Genomic DNA, 20,589 nt, shown 5'->3' with positions numbered 1-20,589 from the left:
TAACACTCTTAAGGACTAATTCCCATCCCCAAATGGTTAACATTTCTAAAATATTTTGATGCTAAAAGAGGTGTGCTTCCATTGTCTGGAAAATTTGCTTTATGGAAGAACTTTTTTTTCTTTTTGGACAATGCAGGTCATTTCTATTTTATGTTTTCTGGCTGAAAGGAATGTTTTCAAAGTCAAAAGGAAAAAGAAGTCCAAAAGCTACAAAAGAGTAGTTTAAGTGATTTATGCTTGATTTCTAAATGCAACATGTGTTTATACATAATTTAAAACTTGAAGAAAGCATGCTTATACAATTGTGTGTGACTTTAACATTTAATAACTCTGAATACATGATAGAAACAGTCCATGACACTTGAAAATATCATTTATGGAACAGCATACAATTCAGTGCTCTTAGCTTGGATATTACAACCATATTTCACAAAGTCTTGCTTGGCTCGATTTTCTCCATGCAGTCAATATGATCTTCAGTTGCTGGTAAGTGATTTTGCAAATTTCATTTATAATCCTGGCCCTAAGATTACCTAAGTACTGTTTCTGGCACATTAACTTACATATTATGCTCCGGTCATGTGTACCTTCAAAGTTACTGATATAACTGACTGCCACAGGGGATAGTGTCAATACCTCTGTCTCCACTGGAGTGATGGCCACCCACACTGGGGAGAACGCTGTTTTTCTAACAAACAGCAGAACTTTAATCTTACAGGGATGTGTGAACTAGTTTGACCTTAGTTCCAGGTGTGCCTCAAAAAAAAAAAATCTCATTCTTCTTCCTCATAGCGGGTACTTTAGGTGGCACCGAGGCTGGTGGGGAGAGCACTGGGCTTGGAATCACACCTGGGTGACATCCTGCTCTGGTCTTCACTAGCTCTGTGACTTGGCAAAGCCACTTGACATCTCTGAGCCTCTGAGATCCTGGCAGACGGGGAGACCAATGCCCCCTTCACCAGGCTGTGGTGAGAGGACATGACACTGCTGCCCTGGCACAGAGGTAGGAGCTGAGTAACCCTGCTGAGAGGATTTAGGCAGGCAACGTGGAGTGAGAACGTTTCACCTGCAGCAGCTGAGGGCAGCACTTGCCTGTGCCCATGGGGAGAATGGCATGAAAGATTCACTTGTTGCATTTTCGCAGGTTTACGTTTGCAAAGCAGGGCATTCTTCTCCACATGTTTGAGAGTCAACATTACCCCAAAACCCATCGTGGGGAAATTCTGCATTCTTTTCCATCCCCTCCCCTCCAACTATTCTCAAGGCAATGTCACACAAAACGAAACGTGCCGTCTGCCAACCAGCAGAGGTGAAGCAGCCAATACTTTGGACCAGTTTAGCAGCCCTATTCTACCTTCAGCCTCCCACACCCTGGTCTTCCCCGACACCAGAATTGTGATGCATGGGGGAGGGGGTGGGTGCTGGGCAAGGGTGCAGCCCCTCATGTTGTTTTAAGCCAGAGGGGCAAATGTACTGGGAAGAGGCCACGGAAAAAAAGCCTGGTGAGCTCACACCTAGGGACACAGCTGGGGAAATAAATTAACTACTTCTGTTGCATGTCTACCCACAGAACAGGCCTGGGTCTAAATCTCCTCTCCCTCTAGCAGCTCCGAAGCGGCCCCGAGCTCCCTGAGAGCCATTTCCACCGACAGACTCCTCTCCAGGTTCTCCAGCTCCCGGCGCACCTCCTCGATGAAGCCGCCGTCTTCATACTCATCAGGAACGTCTCTGGGCACCAGGTTCGCTCCGTCCTCATCGCGGCCCCCGACAAAGGTGGGCTTGCACACGTACACCAGGCTGTGGCTGTGGAGGGAGGGACGGAGGCGAGGCCCAGGCCCCCAAACTGAGGCCTCGCCCTCTGCACAAGCCCAGCTCACCTTCATGGCACCTCCTCTAACATCCTGCCTTAAAGCAGATGCTGAGGGAGGGTCACCTTTGGAGAATGTGCTCCAAGGTGAGCTCCCCCACATCGAGCCACAGGTCTGTCCTCCTGTCACAGACCCTCTCTGGCAGCCCTGAGGACTTGGCGGTCTGAGAGTTTACAGCCCCCTGCCCACCTGGGCCCCCAGGCAGCAGCAGCCCCTGCTGCACCTATGGGGAGCCCTGGGCCTTGTGGGCCAGGGCCAGGGTTCTGTCTGTTTCCCCAGCCACCCTGGATCCTGCTGGGAGACAAGGCAGAGCAGCGGCTGCTGAGTGAGATGCACATGGAGAACTTAGCCTCTGAGCAGGCCTGGTGCTTCACATCTCTCCACGGCCTCTACTCTGCTGGCCACTCTCCCGGCTGCCCTCCTACCTCTGACTGCACCTTCTCAGTCTCCTCTGCTCTTTCATTGTGATGCGCCTGGGCTCCCTCCACACCCAGTCTTTTTTAACGTCATCTACTGAGGAGGCTTCAACCCTCACACAGATGAACCCAAATCTGTACCCCTGGCCACACCTCCTGAGCCCTAGTCCTATAGATCCACTACTGGACCCTCCATCTGGAAGACCCAAGGACACCTCCAACTAAACCTACCTTAAATTAAATCCACATCTTCCCCCCACCCTGCTCCTGCCCCTGGGTCCCCACTGGGTGGCACCTCATTTGCTCTCAGCCCCCAACAGAAAGGGCAAGTGAGACCTCACCTATGAGGCTGGCAGAGGAGGCCACTGGCACATGGACATCGGTCCAAAGCTCCATCAGGCTCCAGCTCCCAGGTGATGAGATCCAAAAGCCGGCTGGCAGGGTCGTGGCAGAGCTCACCCTCCACGGGCAGGGGTGTGCACACAGGAAACAACAGACCTGGAACCAGTTGAGGGTTACCCCTGTACCAGGCAGGCAGGCACCAAAGGAAGGAGCAGAGAAATGGGGTGCAGCCCCCCAGCTTCCACCCTGAACCCCAAAGTGGAGGTTGGGATTGAAGAGGTGGAATGGTAGGAAACCAGAATGATGGCATGGGCTCAGGAGGGAACAAGCTGGGAGGGCTGGAGCAGTTAGGGAGGACTGCCTGGAAGAGGTGGTCTTGTGCTGGGTTTTGAGGCCAGAGGTATGGTGAAATTAAGAGTAGAAAAAGGCACTGAAGTTTTTTTGGAGGGGCAGGAATTATTATTACAAAATATGTTTTCAAAGAAAAAAAATCTGGAAGGATATAGATAAGACCTTTGCTTATCTGTATCTTCCAGTTTTCCTACATTGAAAATGTATTATTTGTATAATTAAAAAATGAAAGTAACTATGTTTATATATATATGGGCTGGTGAGAAAGGTTGGGACAGCAAGATTCCCAGATGGGCCAAGGAGTAGAGAGAAAAGGAGGACAGGTAAGCTGGACCCGGCCGAGGTCTTGGAAGGCCAACTGAGGAGTGGAATTGAAGTGACAGGACAGGGGCAACCGCAGCTCCCAGAGGAATGATATCCAGGGAGCCATGTCCTTGAGGAAAATTGCTGGGGCAGCAGGTACCAGGTGGACTAGGGCTTGAGGGAGGGGTTAAGGGAGGGTTTCAGAAACACCCGTGGATAGGGAGAACACCTGAGCAGACCTCACCTGGGAAGGGCAGTGAGAATGGGAGATGGGAGTAGAAGGGGGCCACTCGCAGGAAAGCGGACCAGGGCCAGGTGCTACCCTGAGGCCTGGGGAATGGGTGGAGTGTGATGGGGAGGGGGTGCCCTCATCCCACCCATCTAGAGGTATTCCTCCCTCCTTGGGCTCATGCATCCTGAAGGAATTTAATTTCTAGGCATCACAGGAGGAAAAGAAAAAGAGTGAGACAGAGAGCTGGTCTTCAGCCCCGGGAAGAAGTTGCGGTGCTGGGACACATACCAATAAGCATCGGGGACCCTGCCTAGGAGGAGGTCCCTGAAAAGGTGTGGTTGGCATGGACGGGGCCCCAGGAGGCCCAGTGTGCTAGAGCTTGGGACAGGGCTTGTCCTGCCCCCAGAGGGGAGCCCACCCACCTCTCTGGAAGGCACAGCACAGCCCCGGCTGGCAGTCCCTCTGGTTGTCACAGATGGTCCCGTTGCCGCCTTTGGTGGCCGTTCCGGTGCAGTGACCCCAGACGCACAGCTGGTCTCCACAACACTCGCTGTCCCGGGTGCAGAGCTGCAGCAGGGAGGGAAAACACAGGCGGCTCACGGACCTGAGGGAGCCCAGCCTGTCCCTGCCCCCAATCCAGAAGCCTGGAGACAGTGCAGGTCGGCTACCCCACATCCTCCTACTATAGACAGGAGGAAACCGAGCTCCTTGGTCTGGGGGTGTCTTAGGGAAGTCAAGGGGGTGGAGATGGGAGCTGGGCAGGAAACATGACACCTGGGGGAGTCCTACGCAGCTTGAGATTTTATAAAGGATGGTTGCATCTTTTCGGTTCCCCCCCAGACTTGGCTTTGCCTCCTTTTCATTAGGTCCCTAATTAACGGTCAGGAAGGAAGATGGCTTATGGCCCACAGACGCAGGCAGCGGCGTGAATCTGATCAGCTGATTAAATTAAGGCCCAAGCCTGGACAGCCACATGGACAGGAGGGCACTGGGTGCCTCGGGCCTGGGGTCGCACATGTGGAGTGGTGGCACCGAGCAGGCCAGGAGCTGCCTAACCACAGGTGGGGCCAGGCAGGGCGGCAAGAAGCCCTCTATTTTCCAAACTTGTTATCGTGCTGTGTTATTGCCTTAATAATGAAAAGGACCAGAAAAGCCCATATATGGCTTTGGCTAAAACATCTGTTGGGCAGAGGGAGTGTCACTCTTCCCCGGCTTCCCGCTTCTCTGTGGAACCTCCATCTGGAACATGCTCTGGCTTCTTCCTGGGCCTCCTTCTGCCCTCTATGAGCAGACTGGAAAAAAGATCTGGGGCGTGGGTTGCCCCTTCCCTGCCCAAGGGCTGCCGTGGTGTTGCCAGCTACATCTACTGGGATGGTTTTCCCCAGGGAAGGGGCAGGGTGGGGCTGCCTCTGTCCTCCCTCCGCATCTCTCGCATCTATGAGGCAGGCACTGGGGCCAGAAGCCACTGGGCGGGTAGGGTGACAGCAGGTCTGCAAATGGCTTCTGATCACGCCAGGAGTCAGCCCCACTGGGCACCATGGACTGGCTGTTCCAAGCGTGGACACGGTGGGGCCCCACAGGAGGCTTCCAGGAAGCCCAGCTGAGAACCGGGGGCCACTGGCCCTCTCCCCCAGGTCCCCTTTTCTGGGCCCCCATGGCCCTGGCGCTGCAGCTCTGGGGGCCTCTGGGCACACTCACTGTCTGCTGGTCCCGGCACGGCTGGCAGGAGTACTCGAAGCTGGAAAACTGGCAGTACCTGCCAGGCCCACAGTCCTCATCAATGATGCACTCCTGGGAGGGAGGGGAGGGGAGGAGAGGAGAGGGGAGGGGAGGAGGGAGCAGCTTCATCAGTGAAAGGCAGATCAGCTGACCCGCGGTGCCCTGGAAGGGCCAAGCCCCACTTTATCCCGCAGTCTTAGCCCACAGGAATGGCCTCCAGACTCCTCTTACACCCAGGCAGCCCGCCTGGCTCTCTCACTTCAGCATCCACTCCCTCCAGGCTGGCGGGGGCCCTCACCCACCCTGCACGCCCGGGTTTCTGCCCTGCAGGATGCCACACCCAGTGCACACAATCGAGCCTGCGTGCAGCCCTCCTCCTCACACACCCAGGATTGGAGCACAGAGACTCAGAGCCATTCTTCAAGGAGGAGCAGATGGATTTAATAAGAAGAGCTAATGAGTTCCAGGCCCAGGTGGCTGCACAGGAAGGGCTGGGGTCCAGGCCCAGTAGGGCCCTGCTGACAGTGAAGGAAAAGTGCTGCGGAGGCTGTGCAGCTGGGGGGCTGTTGGGGGGCCTCCTGGGGGTCCTGGTCCGGGGTCCAGGGCTGCCTGGCAAAGGCAGCTGCCAGCTTTGAAACCCGAGGAGGGTGCAGCTGGCACTCAGCCCTCCAGCCCAGGTGCCTTCTCATGGCTGCCAGCCCTGCTCGGCCGGACAAATGGAGGAGAAAGGGAGAGAAGGGATCTGTCCACCCCAAGGTCCAGAAGAGGGAGGCCACTGCGGCCCGGCCACGGTCACCCGTCACTGGCAGGAGCAGGGCTGCTTTAGCTCCGGGCCTGCTGTCAGGCTCCGGCCTGGGAACTGGCAGCTTCAGAGGGAGAGTAGGGCAGCAGAGGCGAGAGGCATAAGATCCACCACTGACAACCCGTCATGGTGCCAGCCCCGGCAGGCTCAACGTCCCCTGTCTACCTCGTGGCTTCCCCAGCAAGCAGCAGGGAGGGATTACTTTCCCCATGCTATCAACCTGGAAACTGAGGCTCAGAGAGGCCAAGGGGGCCCCCCAAGATAGAACAGCTATTCAGGGTAGGGGGACCCTCTCCACCACCAGCCCTTGGCTGAGGGGGCCTAGGGCTCCAGATGTGGCCGTCAGGGACCCACGGATGAGAAACTCTCCTGAGGCAGGTGTTCTGGGGCCCCAGCAAACTTTATGGAAGGGTCTGGGGGAGGGAGGGACCTACCTCCCTGCTCTGACCTGGGCATGCTCCATGCTGAAAGCAAGTGTGGAGCCGGACCCAGAAAGGCCTGGATGGGCAAGCCCTGGCCTAAGTGGCCTGGGCTGGTCCCTACCTCTGCTCTGTGAGCTGAGACACCAGTGCTAATGGGTATGGACAGGAGACTGTGAACGGGGTCTTCTAGGGACCCCCAGGGCCAGAGCATGTGTGTAGGCCTGGGGGTCAGCAGGGAGGCTCTGGCCAGGTAGCCTAGGGAATGAAGCGTTGTCCCTGGGAAGTGACAGGTGTCCCCAGGCCAACACTGCAGGCCTAAGAAGATGGGTATTTGGTTCAGGGCAGCTGCAGGCTTGGCCTCTGCATAGGACTGTTGCAACTCCCGCCCAGCACTGACCCCCAGCCTGGCATACGTTAGAGCATGCGGTCATGCTCTGTTCACCAAGCAAGGCTCACCCAGCCAGGAAGACGGTCAGTCCCACTGGACACCATCTTCCCACAGCCCCTCTGAGCGATGACGGGGAGGAGGCCAACCTGGAGACGTGGTACCAGTCACCCCCGTGTGCCAGGCTCTGTGCTCACCAGGGGCTCCAGAAGGGACATGGGCTGACACCCAGAACAAGTGAAAAGTAATTTAAGTCTTTACTGTAACCTCTCAAAAAGTGCCCAAGGGTAACCAAGCAGGACCCAATGGGGCCTTCCTGGGACAGACCCTCACCCCCACCCCATGTCCTCCGCCTGCCTCTTGTTTGTAGAAAAACTTTAACCTCCTAGGCCTTCCCTGAGTTCTGAAGAAAAAATTTAATCAGAGAAGTGAGAAAATGCAGAACCAAAGGAAAACAGTCAAGCAAGACAAAACAGTGATAGTTTAGCCATTAAATATGTCCTTGAGCCGTTTTGCAGTTACTGAAACCCCCAGCAGGTGGAAGAAGTTAACTCTATGCTGATCACAAGCCCACGGACCCCAGGCAGTTGGAACCAGAAGACTGAGGATGTTGACTCCCAGTTACCTTCCCACCCATCAGAAGAATGTCCGCAAGCTCATCAGCACATGTGCAACTCTCTCCCTCAACCTGTCTTTAAAAACCCTTCCCTGAAAGCCATCGGGGAGTTGGGATCTTCTGAGCTTTACGCCTTGCTTGGCCTTGCAACAAACGCTGCACTTCCCTCACCACAACCCAGCATCAGCAGGTCGGCTTTACTAGATGCAGGCAAGTGGACCCAAGTTTGATTCAGTAACAAAAGGAGAGCACACTGCCCACCACCCTGCAAGATGACCTAAAATGGCTCTTCTCTGTGTCTCCCCAGCGTCCCACGCATCTCGGCCCACGAGCCCCCTCCCACGGCTCTGCCCGAAGTTTCCATCACCACGGCAGTGCAGCAGCTCAGCAAGTAGGGTCTGCCCTCCCAAAAGGAATCGATCTTGTCCCTGTTCCCAACCCAGCAACCCTAAAAGGTCGGCTGTTTTTTACTGGTGAGAAAACTGAGTCTCAGAGGGGCGGAAGGGCCGCCCAAATCAGGGGCTGAGCTAGGGGCAGGGCACTCAGTCTGTGTGACCCCAGAGTCCATAATAGCCTGAGAAGCCGACAGGTTTATAAGTAAAGCACTCAGCCACCGCGCCTTCCTCGACACAGACTCAACTCAGCCAGTTAAGCCAGAAGCGTCCTGACATTTCTTCCAAAACAGAATAGCAAGAGCATGGGGTGGTGGGGGCAGGAGAGAGGGAGAAGTAGAGGGCCCACAGGTATCAAGGCCCTTCTCTGAACCCGGCCACATTTTGAAGCATTGGGATGCAAACATGAATAGGAGAAGGCCTTTGCCCTCAAAGAATTTATCATTCAATTAAAAAAAAAAAAATGCAACCCAGCAGAAAAGAGAGAAGGGTATGAACAGACAACTTACAGCCAGTGAAACTGCTTTGTCTCTTCACGCAGAAAAGATTTTCGAGGGGCTTCCCTGGTGGTGCAGTGGTTGAGAGTCTGCCTGGCAATGCATGGGACACGGGTTCGAGCCCTGGTCTGGGAGGATCCCAAAGGCCGCAGAGCAACTGGGCCCGTGAGCCACAACTACTGAGCCCGCGCGTCTGGAGCTTGTGCTCCGCAACGAGAGAGGCCGTGATGGTGAGAGGCCCCCGCTCGCCACAACTAGAGAAAGCCCTCACACAGAAACGAAGACCCAACACAGCCAAAAAAGTTCGATTTCACCAATAATCAAGAAAATGCAACTTAACAGAGCTGGATACCATGTTTTCACTTAGAACAGAAACAAGAAGTTTGATACTATCTGCAGTAGGCAGAATACTCCCCCCCCCCCACTCCAATGTCCACACCCTCATCCCTGGAAGCTATGGACATGTCGTGTTACATGGCAAGGGGACATTAAAGTCACAGGTGGAATTAAGGGTGTTCATCAGCTGACCTGACATAAGGAAAGAAGCCTGGATTATCCAGGTGCACCCAGTGCAATGGTAAGGGGCTCTGCACATGCCAAGGAGCGGCAGGGTCAGTGTCAGAGCAATGCCACATGCAAAGACCCTCATCCCCAGTTATCCAGACCTAACTGGCTTTGACTATGGAAGGGCCATGGGCCAAGGATCAGTATTTCTCCTAGATCTTCCAGAAGGAGCACAGCCCTGCCAATACTTTGATTTCAGTCCAGTGAGACTCCTGTTGGACTTCTGATTTATGGAAATGTACGATAATAAATTCCTGTTTTTAAACCACTAAATATATGGTAAGCTGTTACAGCAGCAATAGGAAACTAATACATTGCATAATATCCCATGTTGGTAGGGATTCGAGAAACTGAGCATTGCCAGATGGCAGTTAGGGGGTAATTAAAATTGAAGTAGATGTTCTTTGCAGGCAACTCATCGGCATCTATCAAAAATGTAAATGCACAGATCCTTTGACCCAGCAATTCCCCTTCCAGGGGGCTCTCCTCAGAAACGCTCATCCATACGTGCAAATATCCAAGTACAGGGATGTTTAAGGCTATACAGCAGTATAATATTTATAATCCAGAAATAATGGAAATGCCCAATAAGAGGGGACTGATTAAATTATTGTACAATCATTTCGTGGGAAAATGGCACCAGGCAGACATTAAAAAGAATGAGGTAGTTCTTTGCACTGTGATGTTTACAATCCATCAGTAAGTAAAACAAGCAAGTGAAAGAAGCATGTAATCTCACTCCTGTAGAGCAGAATAACAATACGTGTGACACGCGCCTGGACCCGGCACAGCGCCTGGCATGTGGGGGCACCTGATGGATACCGCTTAGTGGATGAAACCACTTGTATATTACTGGAGCAAACAGGCTAACAAGATGCTGACCGTTAGCACTGATCTGGGAACCAAAGCAAGAAAATATGCACATTCCATTAACTTGGCTTCTCATTCCCCAAGAATCCTGTAGACTTGGAATTTTTACTACATACTTCCCTTTCCAGATCTTTAATTTAAAAGATATGAGCTCTGGGGGCAGGGGTGGACTTCCCTGGTGGTCCAGGGGCTAAGAGCCTGCGCTCCCAGTGCAGGGGGCCCGGGTTCGATCCCTGGTCGGGGAACTAGATCCCACACGCTGCAGCTAAGAGTTCGCATGCCACAACTAAAGATCCCGCAATGAAGATCCCACATGCCGCAACTAAGACCCGGGGCAGCCAAATAAATTAAATTAAAAAAAAAAAAGATATGAGCTAAGAGCCCCTGCTGTTCACAATTCTCCATCAAGCAAAGAACAGGTTCATCCTCAGGAATATCTTCCTTTCCCTAAACTGACTCCTACGCAGAACAAAGCATTCCCTACAAAGTCACAGTGAAGCAATTTTTTTCTAGGTATGGAAAAATTTTTGGCATGGAACCTTGCCAAACACTTTTGAAAAATCCAGATACACTAAAGCAATGGTTTCCTTTGCAGACATATTTCTGCTACCTGCCAGGGACTCTGGCAGGTTAGTTCAGCATGACTGACCCCCAAGAAAGCTCGGTGCTTCTTTGTTAACGGTCTGCCAGCTCGCTTACTGTGGATGTGCATTCCCAGCAGCTAGAAATGCTAGAGATGCTCTTTGAGAATTGTGATCATACTGGAAATCTTGGAACTTCAAAGTGTAAAGAACCCCTAGAGGCCAAAGAGCAGAAACTGAATTCTGGTTTTGCCACTTCACAGCTGTGACCTATCTCACCGGGCTGTGAGAATGCCAAAAAATTTTTTAAAAAGAAAGAAAAAAAAATGAAGGGCTCATGTGAGCACCGCAGAGCAGGTGGGATGAGGTGCTGGGGTGAGATGACAAGCTGAGCCTACACCAGCTGCCCACGGTGTTCTGGCACCAGGCCCAGGCAGGCCGGGTCACTGCTGCTGCCACTCAGCACCAGTTCTCCTGAATCCCCCCAACGCGGGCCTTAGTACCCACACTTCCCAGATGTGGAAACTGAGATTAAAGGTGAAGGATCTGTCCAGAGTCACCCAGCCCAGACGTGGCGTTGCGAGTCCAAGCCAGTGGGTCTGACCCTAAAGACAGGATCCTTCCATCTCCCCTCCTGGGAGGATCACCTCTCTCCCTTCAGCGCCAACCAGTCTCCTGTGCCTCAGTCCCAGCTTAGCAGAACCCGCCTGGGACAAGGCCCCAGGCCCCACACATCCCCAGAGACTCAGGGCCAAGGCCACGGCCCGTGGGCATCTGGGGCTCAAAGCTGGGTCACTTAGAACCAGCTTCTTCGGAGGCTCCCCCGGTCCCGGCCACTCGCTGTCTGTCCCCACCCCTCCTTCCCATCCTGGTGGGGAAGGCTGACAAACAGCCTAGAGGCCTGCTGTCAGGACTTTGAGGACGGCGGGGAGGCGGGACCGGCAGGGAACACGCTGGAGATCTGGCAGGATGCTAGGCCGGGAAATGGCCCTGGCACTTCAACACTACCATGAAATACTGGAAAATGGCAAAGGAGCCATTCTGCGTCTTTGATTTTCCATTTCAGAGTTTATCGGGGGAGGCAAAGGAAGGGGGAGAAAACAGCACAGGAACCCCGCGAGGCTTTCCTCGGCTTCTGTGTGGCGAGCGGCGGAGGGAGGTCAGCTTCTCTGTGGCCCTCCTGCTGCCACACTTCGCTTCTCACACTGGCCGGGACATGTTGTCCATGGTCCCCGGGAATCCAGACATTCTTATATCGAGAGGCCTAAAGGAGGAGGCCACCAGGGGGGCCCCTGCCAGGGCTGAGGCTTTCCACAGGCTCCTCTCAAGCCCATCTTCAGGGGAACCAGCCAGGGCACATGAAATGAAGGCCCAGGGGACCTCCACCAGCTGAAACTCGCTGGCCCTTGGAGCTACACCCCCTGCAGCAGGGAAGGTTCAGAGAGCACCTGCTGTGTGCCAGCACCTGCTCGGGCTTCCATGGCACTCTCTATCCTCACAGCGCCGTGAGGTCACTTCACATCCCTCAGCACGTGGCCGGCGCAGAGTTGCCATTCAGTTAAAAATACATAGATGAACCAAAGACCGATCTCCACTTTGCAGATAAGTAAACTGAGGCTCAGAACCCAAGGTCATCGATGGAGTTGGAAACACTAAGATGTAAATCCAAGTCCATCAGACCCCCACGCTGAGGCTCACTGACCTTCCACCACACCCTGTTGCCTCTGAATACCCAGGTACAGGTTGAATTATGCTCCCCCCAAATTCATATTTTGAAGCCCTGATTCCCAGTACCTGTGAATGAAAAATGTTGCCTGCCATATCAGTAAACAAAGGATGTTGCAGCCATCAAGCCATCACATTATACCTGCCCCGAACCATGAGCCCTGAGGGAACTCAGGATGGAGACAAACCAAAGGGGCTGCCCACTGCCAAGCCCTCAGCCACTGCAGTCACCCCCAACTGTGTACCCCGGGGGAATTCAGAATGGAGAAAAGCAGGGTACTGGCCCCAGACAGCTGAAGTGCACATCAAAGGAATGATTTCAGTGAGCCCAGACTCTTGCATCTTCCCATACATAGAACAGTGCTAACTTCCTTAACTTGAGATATCTGGTTTTCTTTAATTAATAGTAATCTTTTGATGTCCTGACTACCTGGTCTTCGTTACAAAAACTCCTATATATCCTGGCTGCCCCCCCCCGCCCCGCGCCTTGCCTCTTCGGAACACTCCCTCAGAGTGATCTGAGAGTCCTCTCTTCCAGGCTTGAAGTCCTCAGAATGTCCACCAAATAAAACATAACTCTCAGTTTGCAGGTTGTGCTTTTTTTTTTTTTCAGTCGGCATACCTCAGAATGTGACCATATTTAGAAATAGGGTCATTGCAGATATAATTACTTAAGATGAGGTGATTAGGGTGGGCCCTAGACCGATACACCTGGTGTCTTTATGAAAAGGGGAAATTTGGACACAGAGACAGACACTGCTGGAAGGAAGACGTTGTGAAGAACAGAGAGAAGATCTACAAGCTCTTCCCTCACAGCCCTCAGAGGACCCACCTCGGCCAACAGCTCGACTTCAGACCTCCAGCCTCCAGAGCTGCGAGACAACACATTTCTGGTGGGTCACCTTGTCACCTAGCTTGCAGTGCTTTATTATGGCAGCCCTAGGAATCTGACACCCGCCGCTCCCAACAAGCCTGTGGCCAAATCTCCTCTGTTTCAGACCTTCCACACACATCCAGCCTCTGTTCCTGAGCTTCAAATCTCCCTCGGGGTGGGAGCCAGAGGTATGACAGAGGGGATGGGGTCGGTGGCGGGGGGAAGACACGGCACATTCTGAAGGATTTTTACCCCAGGGACCGGAACAAGGTTTCTGCGTTGAGCCCAGAAACTTTCAACCGGCAAGTTTGGGGCCCAGGCCCATGCTCTGGTTACAGAGTTTGGATGGATGGTCTTCTCCTGGCCCCAGGTGTGTAGTGGTGGTGCCGGGCCCTGAATGCTCCTGGGATGCGGGGATGGTACAGTCTGAGATAAACAAATGTCCCTCCCAGACGTGGGGCTGTTCTCTGAGCCCCGGTCCTCCTGAGCAGACTGTGGGCACCAACCGTCCTCATCTTCCCAGAACTGGGGGGGCTTCCTGGGATGCGGGCCCTGCAGTGCCAACACTGGGGAAGTCCCGGGCACTCTGGGAGCACACACCCTCACACCTCCCTCTCCGGGCCCCGTCGCTGCACTGGACGCACTCTGGTTACTCCATGTCCTCCAGCCCCTCAAGGCCACGTGGCACCAGTGTACCTGGGGTTGGCAAGAGGGTGAGCTGCAGGCTTTGGGGCCCCAGCCTGGAATTGAATACGGGTTCACTTACAAGCTGGGTGACCTTGGGCAAATTACTGAGCCTCTCTGTGCCTCGAATTGTCTGTAAAATGAGAATCCTCAAGAGGCTGTTGGACAGATGAAAAGAGATAAAATGTGCATGCTCTTGGAACAGTGCCGGGCGCCCAGGACTCAACCCCCAGGGCGCACCTCTGTCTGCACTCGTAACTCACTGCAGGAGCTCAAAAGGTGACCGTGGGAAGCCTTGAGTAAGCTTCTGAGCTAAGTTCAGGCCAGCAGATCTCATTCTAGAGTGAATACCTGTCCTACTGAAAAGACCCAGAATGTCAGGTGCAGCCAGGGCTCTCCATCCATCACCACAAGACAACCCTGGAGCCCTCTGCTGTGGGGAGACAGGAGGGAGGAGGACAGGTGCACAGAAGTACAAGGGGGGCCCAGGGATGCCCAATTACAAGAGGGCATGCAAACGGCCAGGAGACACACGATTCAATCACCCTGGGTGCTAGGCATTTGGCATCCCTCATCTCATCTCATCATCTTCCAAAGTGAGCAAGAGAAGCCCAACTTTACAGACCAAGGCAGTGAGGTCACCTGCCAAGGTCATGGGTAAGAAGTGGTAAGGCGGGGCACTCAGCCCAAGAGTTCCATCTGACCCCGACCCAGTGCTCTAGGGAGAAAAGGGCAGACCCCAGGGAGCAGGCAGCCTGGGGGCCCAGGCCAGGGGGCAGGAGGGAGAAGTGTGGGGCAGGAGGCCTCTGGGGGAGCCTGGGAGCTGCCAGCTCTGCCTGCAAGGAAGGGCAGGGTCTCCAAGGCTGGGCCCTGGTGCAGGTGCCCAGAGGGCTGGGAGCGGTGCTGAGAGCAGCGGCAGGCGGCCTCCCCTTCCTTCTACAGGATCTCCAAGTCAGCTTCCCCTGTTCCTCAGACTCCTTTTTTGACCTTAAGACCAGGTCAATCGCAGGAGCTGTGACACTCATGCACATTTGTCTCGAACACAGCAGGGTGCCCCCAGCCTCTCCTAGACGCTGCCCTGGAAACTCTCAGCCAAAGCTGCAAACCTCACCCAGGGCTGCGGCCTGACCCACGCTGCAGGGATCGCCCGATGGAAAAACCCAGGCCAGAGCCAGGAGCCGACGCCAACTATCATTATCCTAAAGTCCCAACATCTGCAAAGGCCTGGGGCTCCGGGGCTGCTCCCACCAATGCCTCTTCCCCAGTCACACAGCCCGTGAAACAGGAAAACATGGCCCCAGCTGGGCTCAGCACACGAGGCGTGGAGACCCATACCCCAGAGCCTGCGGTGCCCATATCACTCAGGACACGGTCCTGGAGTTCTCCTCTCCTCCTGGCCCCCAGCCCAGACCTCGGGCCCTCTGAGGAGACCGTCACACCCACAGGTCCTCAAGGACGGAGAGGGGTGTTCCAGACTAAAGCCTGTCCCACAGACAGGCCACAGAGACAGCCAGCCCCACACTCACGGAACTTCCCAGCACATTCTTTTAGCCTGAGCCATGTTGCCTCTGGGGAATTTCTACCCATATTTAATTCCAAAAAAAACGTGTTCACGTGTCTAATCTGTGTCTAAGCAATTGAGTGTTGTCACCGCCTGGGTTAGAAGCAGTGGAGTGAGCCCTCCACCCTCTCCCCATCCACGTTTCTGAGGCTCTGAGTCTGCACAGCCCCTACCTCCCATTCCAAAGGCAGACTTTGAAGGTCTGAGCTGCACCAAATACACACGGGACACAGCTGGTGCCGAAGAAGCCTGCTGCCCAAGTCATCAGGAGCCTAACCGTAATTGTTCTGAAAGCTGCTCCAGCAGAGGGGCCCTGGAGGAAGCTGAGGTTGGACTAATTCAATCATTGCCAGATTGGAGGAGACAGGCAGCCCTCCAGGCCCAGGGAACATCCAGACTGCATCTGTGACGGTGGCATAATAACAAAGTGTGACAAGGGGGGAAGTGAATAGAAAACAGGTTATGTCCCCCTGTGACCTGAGAGACGGGGGCCTGAGGTTCCGGCACGGGGAGCTCTCTGCCTGCACCAGGCAGCACCTGGAACCGTGAACTGCCCCCTTGGCTGGAATTCTCACTCCCCCAGCAACCCTCAGACAACCAACCTGGCTCCTCAAGGCCCTGACACCAGATGGGGGGTGTCCTGGATGGGGCGCCAACATTCCTGCCACTGGAAAGAGATGTTCCTCACCCATGCAAACTAATAACATACACATCAGTGAGGTCTGAGTTCAGTTCACAAGAGGGCCAAGGATGTCCCATGTCTGCATCTGCAGGGCTCAAGGGTCCTAGCAAATTCACCCAGGTTGTGAGTCCTGGTGAGACCTTCACCCTGAGGACACTCCATCTTGTAACTCACTGTCTTCCCACCTTCTCTGTCTACGATGACCCGAGGCCAATCTCTGCACGGCACGCAGAGCCCTTCACAGTCAGTTCCCAACCTGCTTTCCAGTCCAATTTCCTGACCTCCCCAAGACCCAATTTTGGTCACTGCTTCTAGAATGCCCTCACTTCCCCACTCTGCCAATTCCTCTTTAAGGAGCAACACAATGTGTCCTCCTCAGACACATCCCTGACCCTCCCCACTGGGCAGCGAGGGCCTGTCTCCCAGAAACCCCTGGCCCTCAGTACCCACCCCCAGTGAAAGCCGGGTGAAGAGAGGAATATGTTTGGACTACAAAGACCAACAGGCATTTATAAGGCTTGCCAAGACTGACACTGGGAGAGCCAAGGTCCAAACTGTGGAGGCTTCAAGTGTCTGTAATTGGTTTTTCTCTCTGAGGAGTGACCCTGTCCAGCAGCAGTCAAGGTGGCCGGTGGCTGGCTGGTCATTTGTGTCTCTAGGCAACCCAAGGCGGGACGTGCCTCGACTCCCAAAGCCCTCTGAGACCTTCACTTGAGTCACTGGCCTCATCTCACCAGAGCACTTACAGCATCTTTGGATTGTTTTTTGAAACAGGTAGCTGGGGGGACTGAAAGGGCAGTCCCTCAGCTATCCCACCCAACCTAGGAGAGCACATAGGCTCACCTTTTTTTAAAAATTAATTAATTAATTTTATTTTTGGCTGCATTGGGTCTTCGTTGCAGTGCGCGGGCTTTCTCTAGTTGCAGCGAATGGGAGCTACTCTTCATTGCGGTGTGCAGGCTTATCATTGCAGTGGCTTCTCTGTGGAGCACGGGCTCTAGGCGCGTGGGCTTCAGTAGTTGTGTCTCATGGGCTCTAGAGCGCAGGCTCAGTACTTGCGGCGCAGGGGCTTAGTTGCTCCACAGCATGTGGGATCTTCCCAGACCAGGGATCGAATCCATGTCCCCTGCGTTGGCAGGCGGATTCTCAACCACTGCGCCACCAGGGAAGCCCCTAGGCTCACTTTTAGTGAATCTGATACAGTGATGCTGCGTGACTTTCAAGGCTGGGTCATGAGAGGCAACACAACTTCTGCTTCGCTCTTTCCCTCTTCAGATGCTTGCCCTCTGAACCAAGGCTCCACCATGCTGGGAGGAAGCCCAGGCTGTGGAGAGGCCGCAGCACCAGCTAATGTCCCAGGTGACAGCTAGAAGCATGAGTATGAAGAGCTTCTAGATGATTCCAGCCTTAGCCACTGAGTCACCCTGGCTTCAAGTCAGAGCTCTCAGACTCTGGAGCAGATATGAACCATCTCACTGAACCCTGTCCAAATTCCTAGCCCCTAATCCACGAGCGTAACAAATGATTGTTTTACACCAGGGTGACTGGGGTAACAGATCACCCAAGCACAGCATATCCCAAACTTGCCCTTTGCCTCGCCAATCTTCCCGCCTGGCACCCTTGTGATGATCTCACGGCTCAGCGGGTAATGCCGGTGTCTATACAGGGCTCGCTCCCCTGCTGTAGGCAGACAGGAAGCATGGCAGGCTGTGTCCTCAGCAGTCTCGGGCAGTTGTTTAGAGCGAGGAGGCCAACTCCATATCCCTCTGCTTGGTCACCTGCTTGGTGGCTGATTTTGTGAACTCCTTCGTCTCCACTCTGACCCTCTCTGGCCTCGGCCAGGCTATGGCCTCCTTGGTCTTCTTGGCTGCTCTCCAAGCCAGACAGGTTTGATGTCATTTTCCTTGGCTGGACATCTCCCCTCACTGTTCAGGAGTCCAGCAGAGCTAGCAATCCTATGAATCCAAATGATTTTTCATAAAATATGAGTCCTTGTTGATGGTGAGTCTCCAAAGTAGCTGCTGACACTGCTCCCTGTGGCCCTGGTTGGTCTCGGAGGTAGAGGCCACCCCCCCATCGCAGCCTGGACCCCGTGGTACTGGCAGGGGAGTCCACGGCAAGGGCCTTATACCTTCTCTCTTTTAACATAAACATTCTGAGCAATGAATGGCCACCGGAAGCAACGTCTGGGACGTGATGGTGGGTCCTCCGGGGCTGTGCTGTGTCCCAGGAGCGCCCCTGGACACCACTGTGTCGGGGGCCTCGAAGGAGACACAGGAAGAGATGCCTTTGGGGAAGTGTGAGCAGCCCTCCCGGGAGCAGACGACGGGCTCTCCCAGGGGGAGGGATCTGGGTGTCATGGAAGGTCTCCCAGGAGCCAGCTCCCGGGCGTCAGGACAGGAGTGTCAATGGGAAGGCGCGTCTCGGTTCTCGTTTCCACCAGCTTCTTGGCACCGGTCCACAGCACTGCTTCTGCTGTCCCCTCAGCCACCTTGGGCAAATTTCCATCACCTTCCTCTTTCTCCTTTCCTGGTTCAGGGCTGAAATTGCTGTGTGGCTCACGTCTTCGTGCACATTCTGTATCCTCTCGCCTCCAGTCCTGCTGGGGCCTTGGCCACTTTTTGGGACACTTGCAACCAGAATCAGAGGTCCCCTCGGTGCTGGCACCTGCCCCAGACAAATAACGTTCAGCCATGGAGGGCAGCGAGCTGCTGCCGTGGCAGAGGTGTTCTGGGCCTTCCTGCGTCTGTGACTAGGGGAGGCCACGGCCAGTGCCAGTCATAGGCGAGGAGGATGCTCGCAGGGGGCTGCAGTGGGCGGGATCCATTCGGGGCCTGTGGGGACCAGAGATCTGTGTCCCCACCCTCACACAACTCCTCATACAGGCCCTAGTGAAATCACCTCGCTTTCAAACAAAGCAATGACCAGGATGAAACTTAAATCACATTCACATTTACCTGCACCACGGTTCACGCGATCGTGTGATTCCTTCATTCATTCACAGGAAAGGATAATGCAGGAGATGGAGGAGGAACAGAGTAGGCTTCAGGGGCAGGGTATGAGCGACTGCTTAGGCTTTCCAGTAAGTAAGCTGGTAGCTTCTGAGAGTGTCTCTACTGCTCAGCTATTTTGATTCTGTTTAAGACCCTCCCTCCATCACTGGGGATAGATGGAGTTTCTCCATATTTACTCACTTGGTTTCTTTCTACTCTTTTCACATGAGTTAGTGAGCTGACCCCACCTAACCCAACCCCTTCAAACAGTTTTTCCTTTGCCTTGGGAAGAAAGTCATGAATGTGTCATGTCCCAGAACACTCTTGGAGAGGGTGCCTACGTAAGATCCAGTTGCTCAGCGTAAAGCATTCTGACGCTTGGTCCCGAGGTGCGCGTGCTGGAGAGAACGGGGGGTGGTGAAGACTAGCTCGTCTTCCTTCTCTTGTCTATCCCAGCGGCTCGGGGCTGAGTCTGCAGGACAGCGGGTCAAGTCTTCTCCAAGGAAGAACAGACTATGGGGGGTGTGTATGATCCCTCCCAAAACATCAAAAATCTCCAGTGGGACATCCTGTCTGTGTCCTCAAGCTGATCCACTGGTGAAAAAGGCCTCAGAGGGAGGCAGAAGTCCAGAGACACGTCAGCAGGTGGCTCAGGCTGCCAAGCCCCAGCCAGGGCCTCAGGCCTCCCCAGAGGAAGACTCGCCCCCACCGGAGCCCTAAGCTGCAGGGGTCTGCAGACTTCCCACCTGGCCCACCTGGTGTCAAACAGCAGATCTGGGACCACCTGCACATTCCAACTCTGAGATGGACCCTGACCCTGCATTTTCAAGAGCCCCGCAAAGCCGGTGATCAGAATTTTTTCAAACTTCAGTTTCCTGCGAACAGGTCTGTGGAGCCCTTAGGCTTCAAATACCTGAACGGAGGCTGGCGTTACTGGGGTCTGGAGGTCACGTCCCATCCACAGTGGGGGCGACCCCACCCCAGGGAATGCAACGGACAGATCCCCTTCAACAACCTTCCCTCTGCCAGGGAGGCCACGTCTAACTCTGAACGACTAAGAGGCCCCAGTGTGGGCACTGGCCCCTGGCCTTTTTAAAAACAGGGGGTCTTAACATTTTTCACGCCATGGACTCCTACGACAGCTTAACAAAGCCTACAGGTCCCGTCTCAGAATAATGCATTAGGTAAATAAAGGAAAACACACAAGACTACAAAGGAAAATGACTGCACTGAAATACAGTTATCAAAATATTTTGAGATACAGTGTTTTATGGGCTTCTTTATTAACACACTGAGCAGTAAAACCTACTGGCTGGTCTGCCAATAACCTTAATTGCTAAGTAGTGATGAGTGTAAATGCCGTTTCAAGTCATCTGCAACAGTGGTGCGAGAGCACGAATATATGCCTGACTGCTACCGGTAACAAGGGAACTGCTAATGATACTGTGGTTTGTTGCCTACTTTCAAGATTGAAGGAAGTGCCACTTTAATTTAAAAGTTGGTGAAAATCAAAGTGCGCTTCTTTTCCATGAGTTCTACCCAGGTTAAGGAGGTGATTCTGATGCATGTCCAAGGTTAAGGGCTACTCCTTTAGTGCCTCCCATCTAGCACCCTCTTTAAAAGACACATCTCAAAAGATTCCTTCAAGTTCTTTAAAAAAAAAAAAAAAAAAAAAAATGAAAAAAATGAAAAGAAACAGAAAAAAAAAAA

General features: G+C 53.9%; 1 protein-coding gene across 1 annotated transcript in view; it reads right to left on the bottom strand.

The window, feature by feature from the left end:
• Positions 1-208: 208 nt before the first annotated feature.
• Positions 209-20,589, bottom strand: part of DKK3 (dickkopf Wnt signaling pathway inhibitor 3) — a 47,256-nt gene continuing 26,875 nt past the window's right edge. Inside the window, exons 4-7 of the mRNA XM_024756958.1 lie at positions 5,211-5,303; positions 3,935-4,079; positions 2,626-2,782; positions 209-1,803 (exon numbers count right to left, since the gene is read on the bottom strand). Coding sequence (XP_024612726.1) covers positions 1,584-1,803; positions 2,626-2,782; positions 3,935-4,079; positions 5,211-5,303 — 615 coding nt within the window. The 3' untranslated portion in view covers positions 209-1,583. The remainder of the gene's footprint in view (positions 1,804-2,625; positions 2,783-3,934; positions 4,080-5,210; positions 5,304-20,589) is intronic.

Source organism: Neophocaena asiaeorientalis, unplaced genomic scaffold, assembly GCF_003031525.2.
Source record: "Neophocaena asiaeorientalis asiaeorientalis breed wild unplaced genomic scaffold, Neophocaena_asiaeorientalis_V1.1 scaffold504, whole genome shotgun sequence".
Classification (NCBI taxonomy): domain Eukaryota; kingdom Metazoa; phylum Chordata; class Mammalia; order Artiodactyla; family Phocoenidae; genus Neophocaena; species Neophocaena asiaeorientalis.
This window is presented reverse-complemented; position numbering and strand designations above follow the sequence as displayed.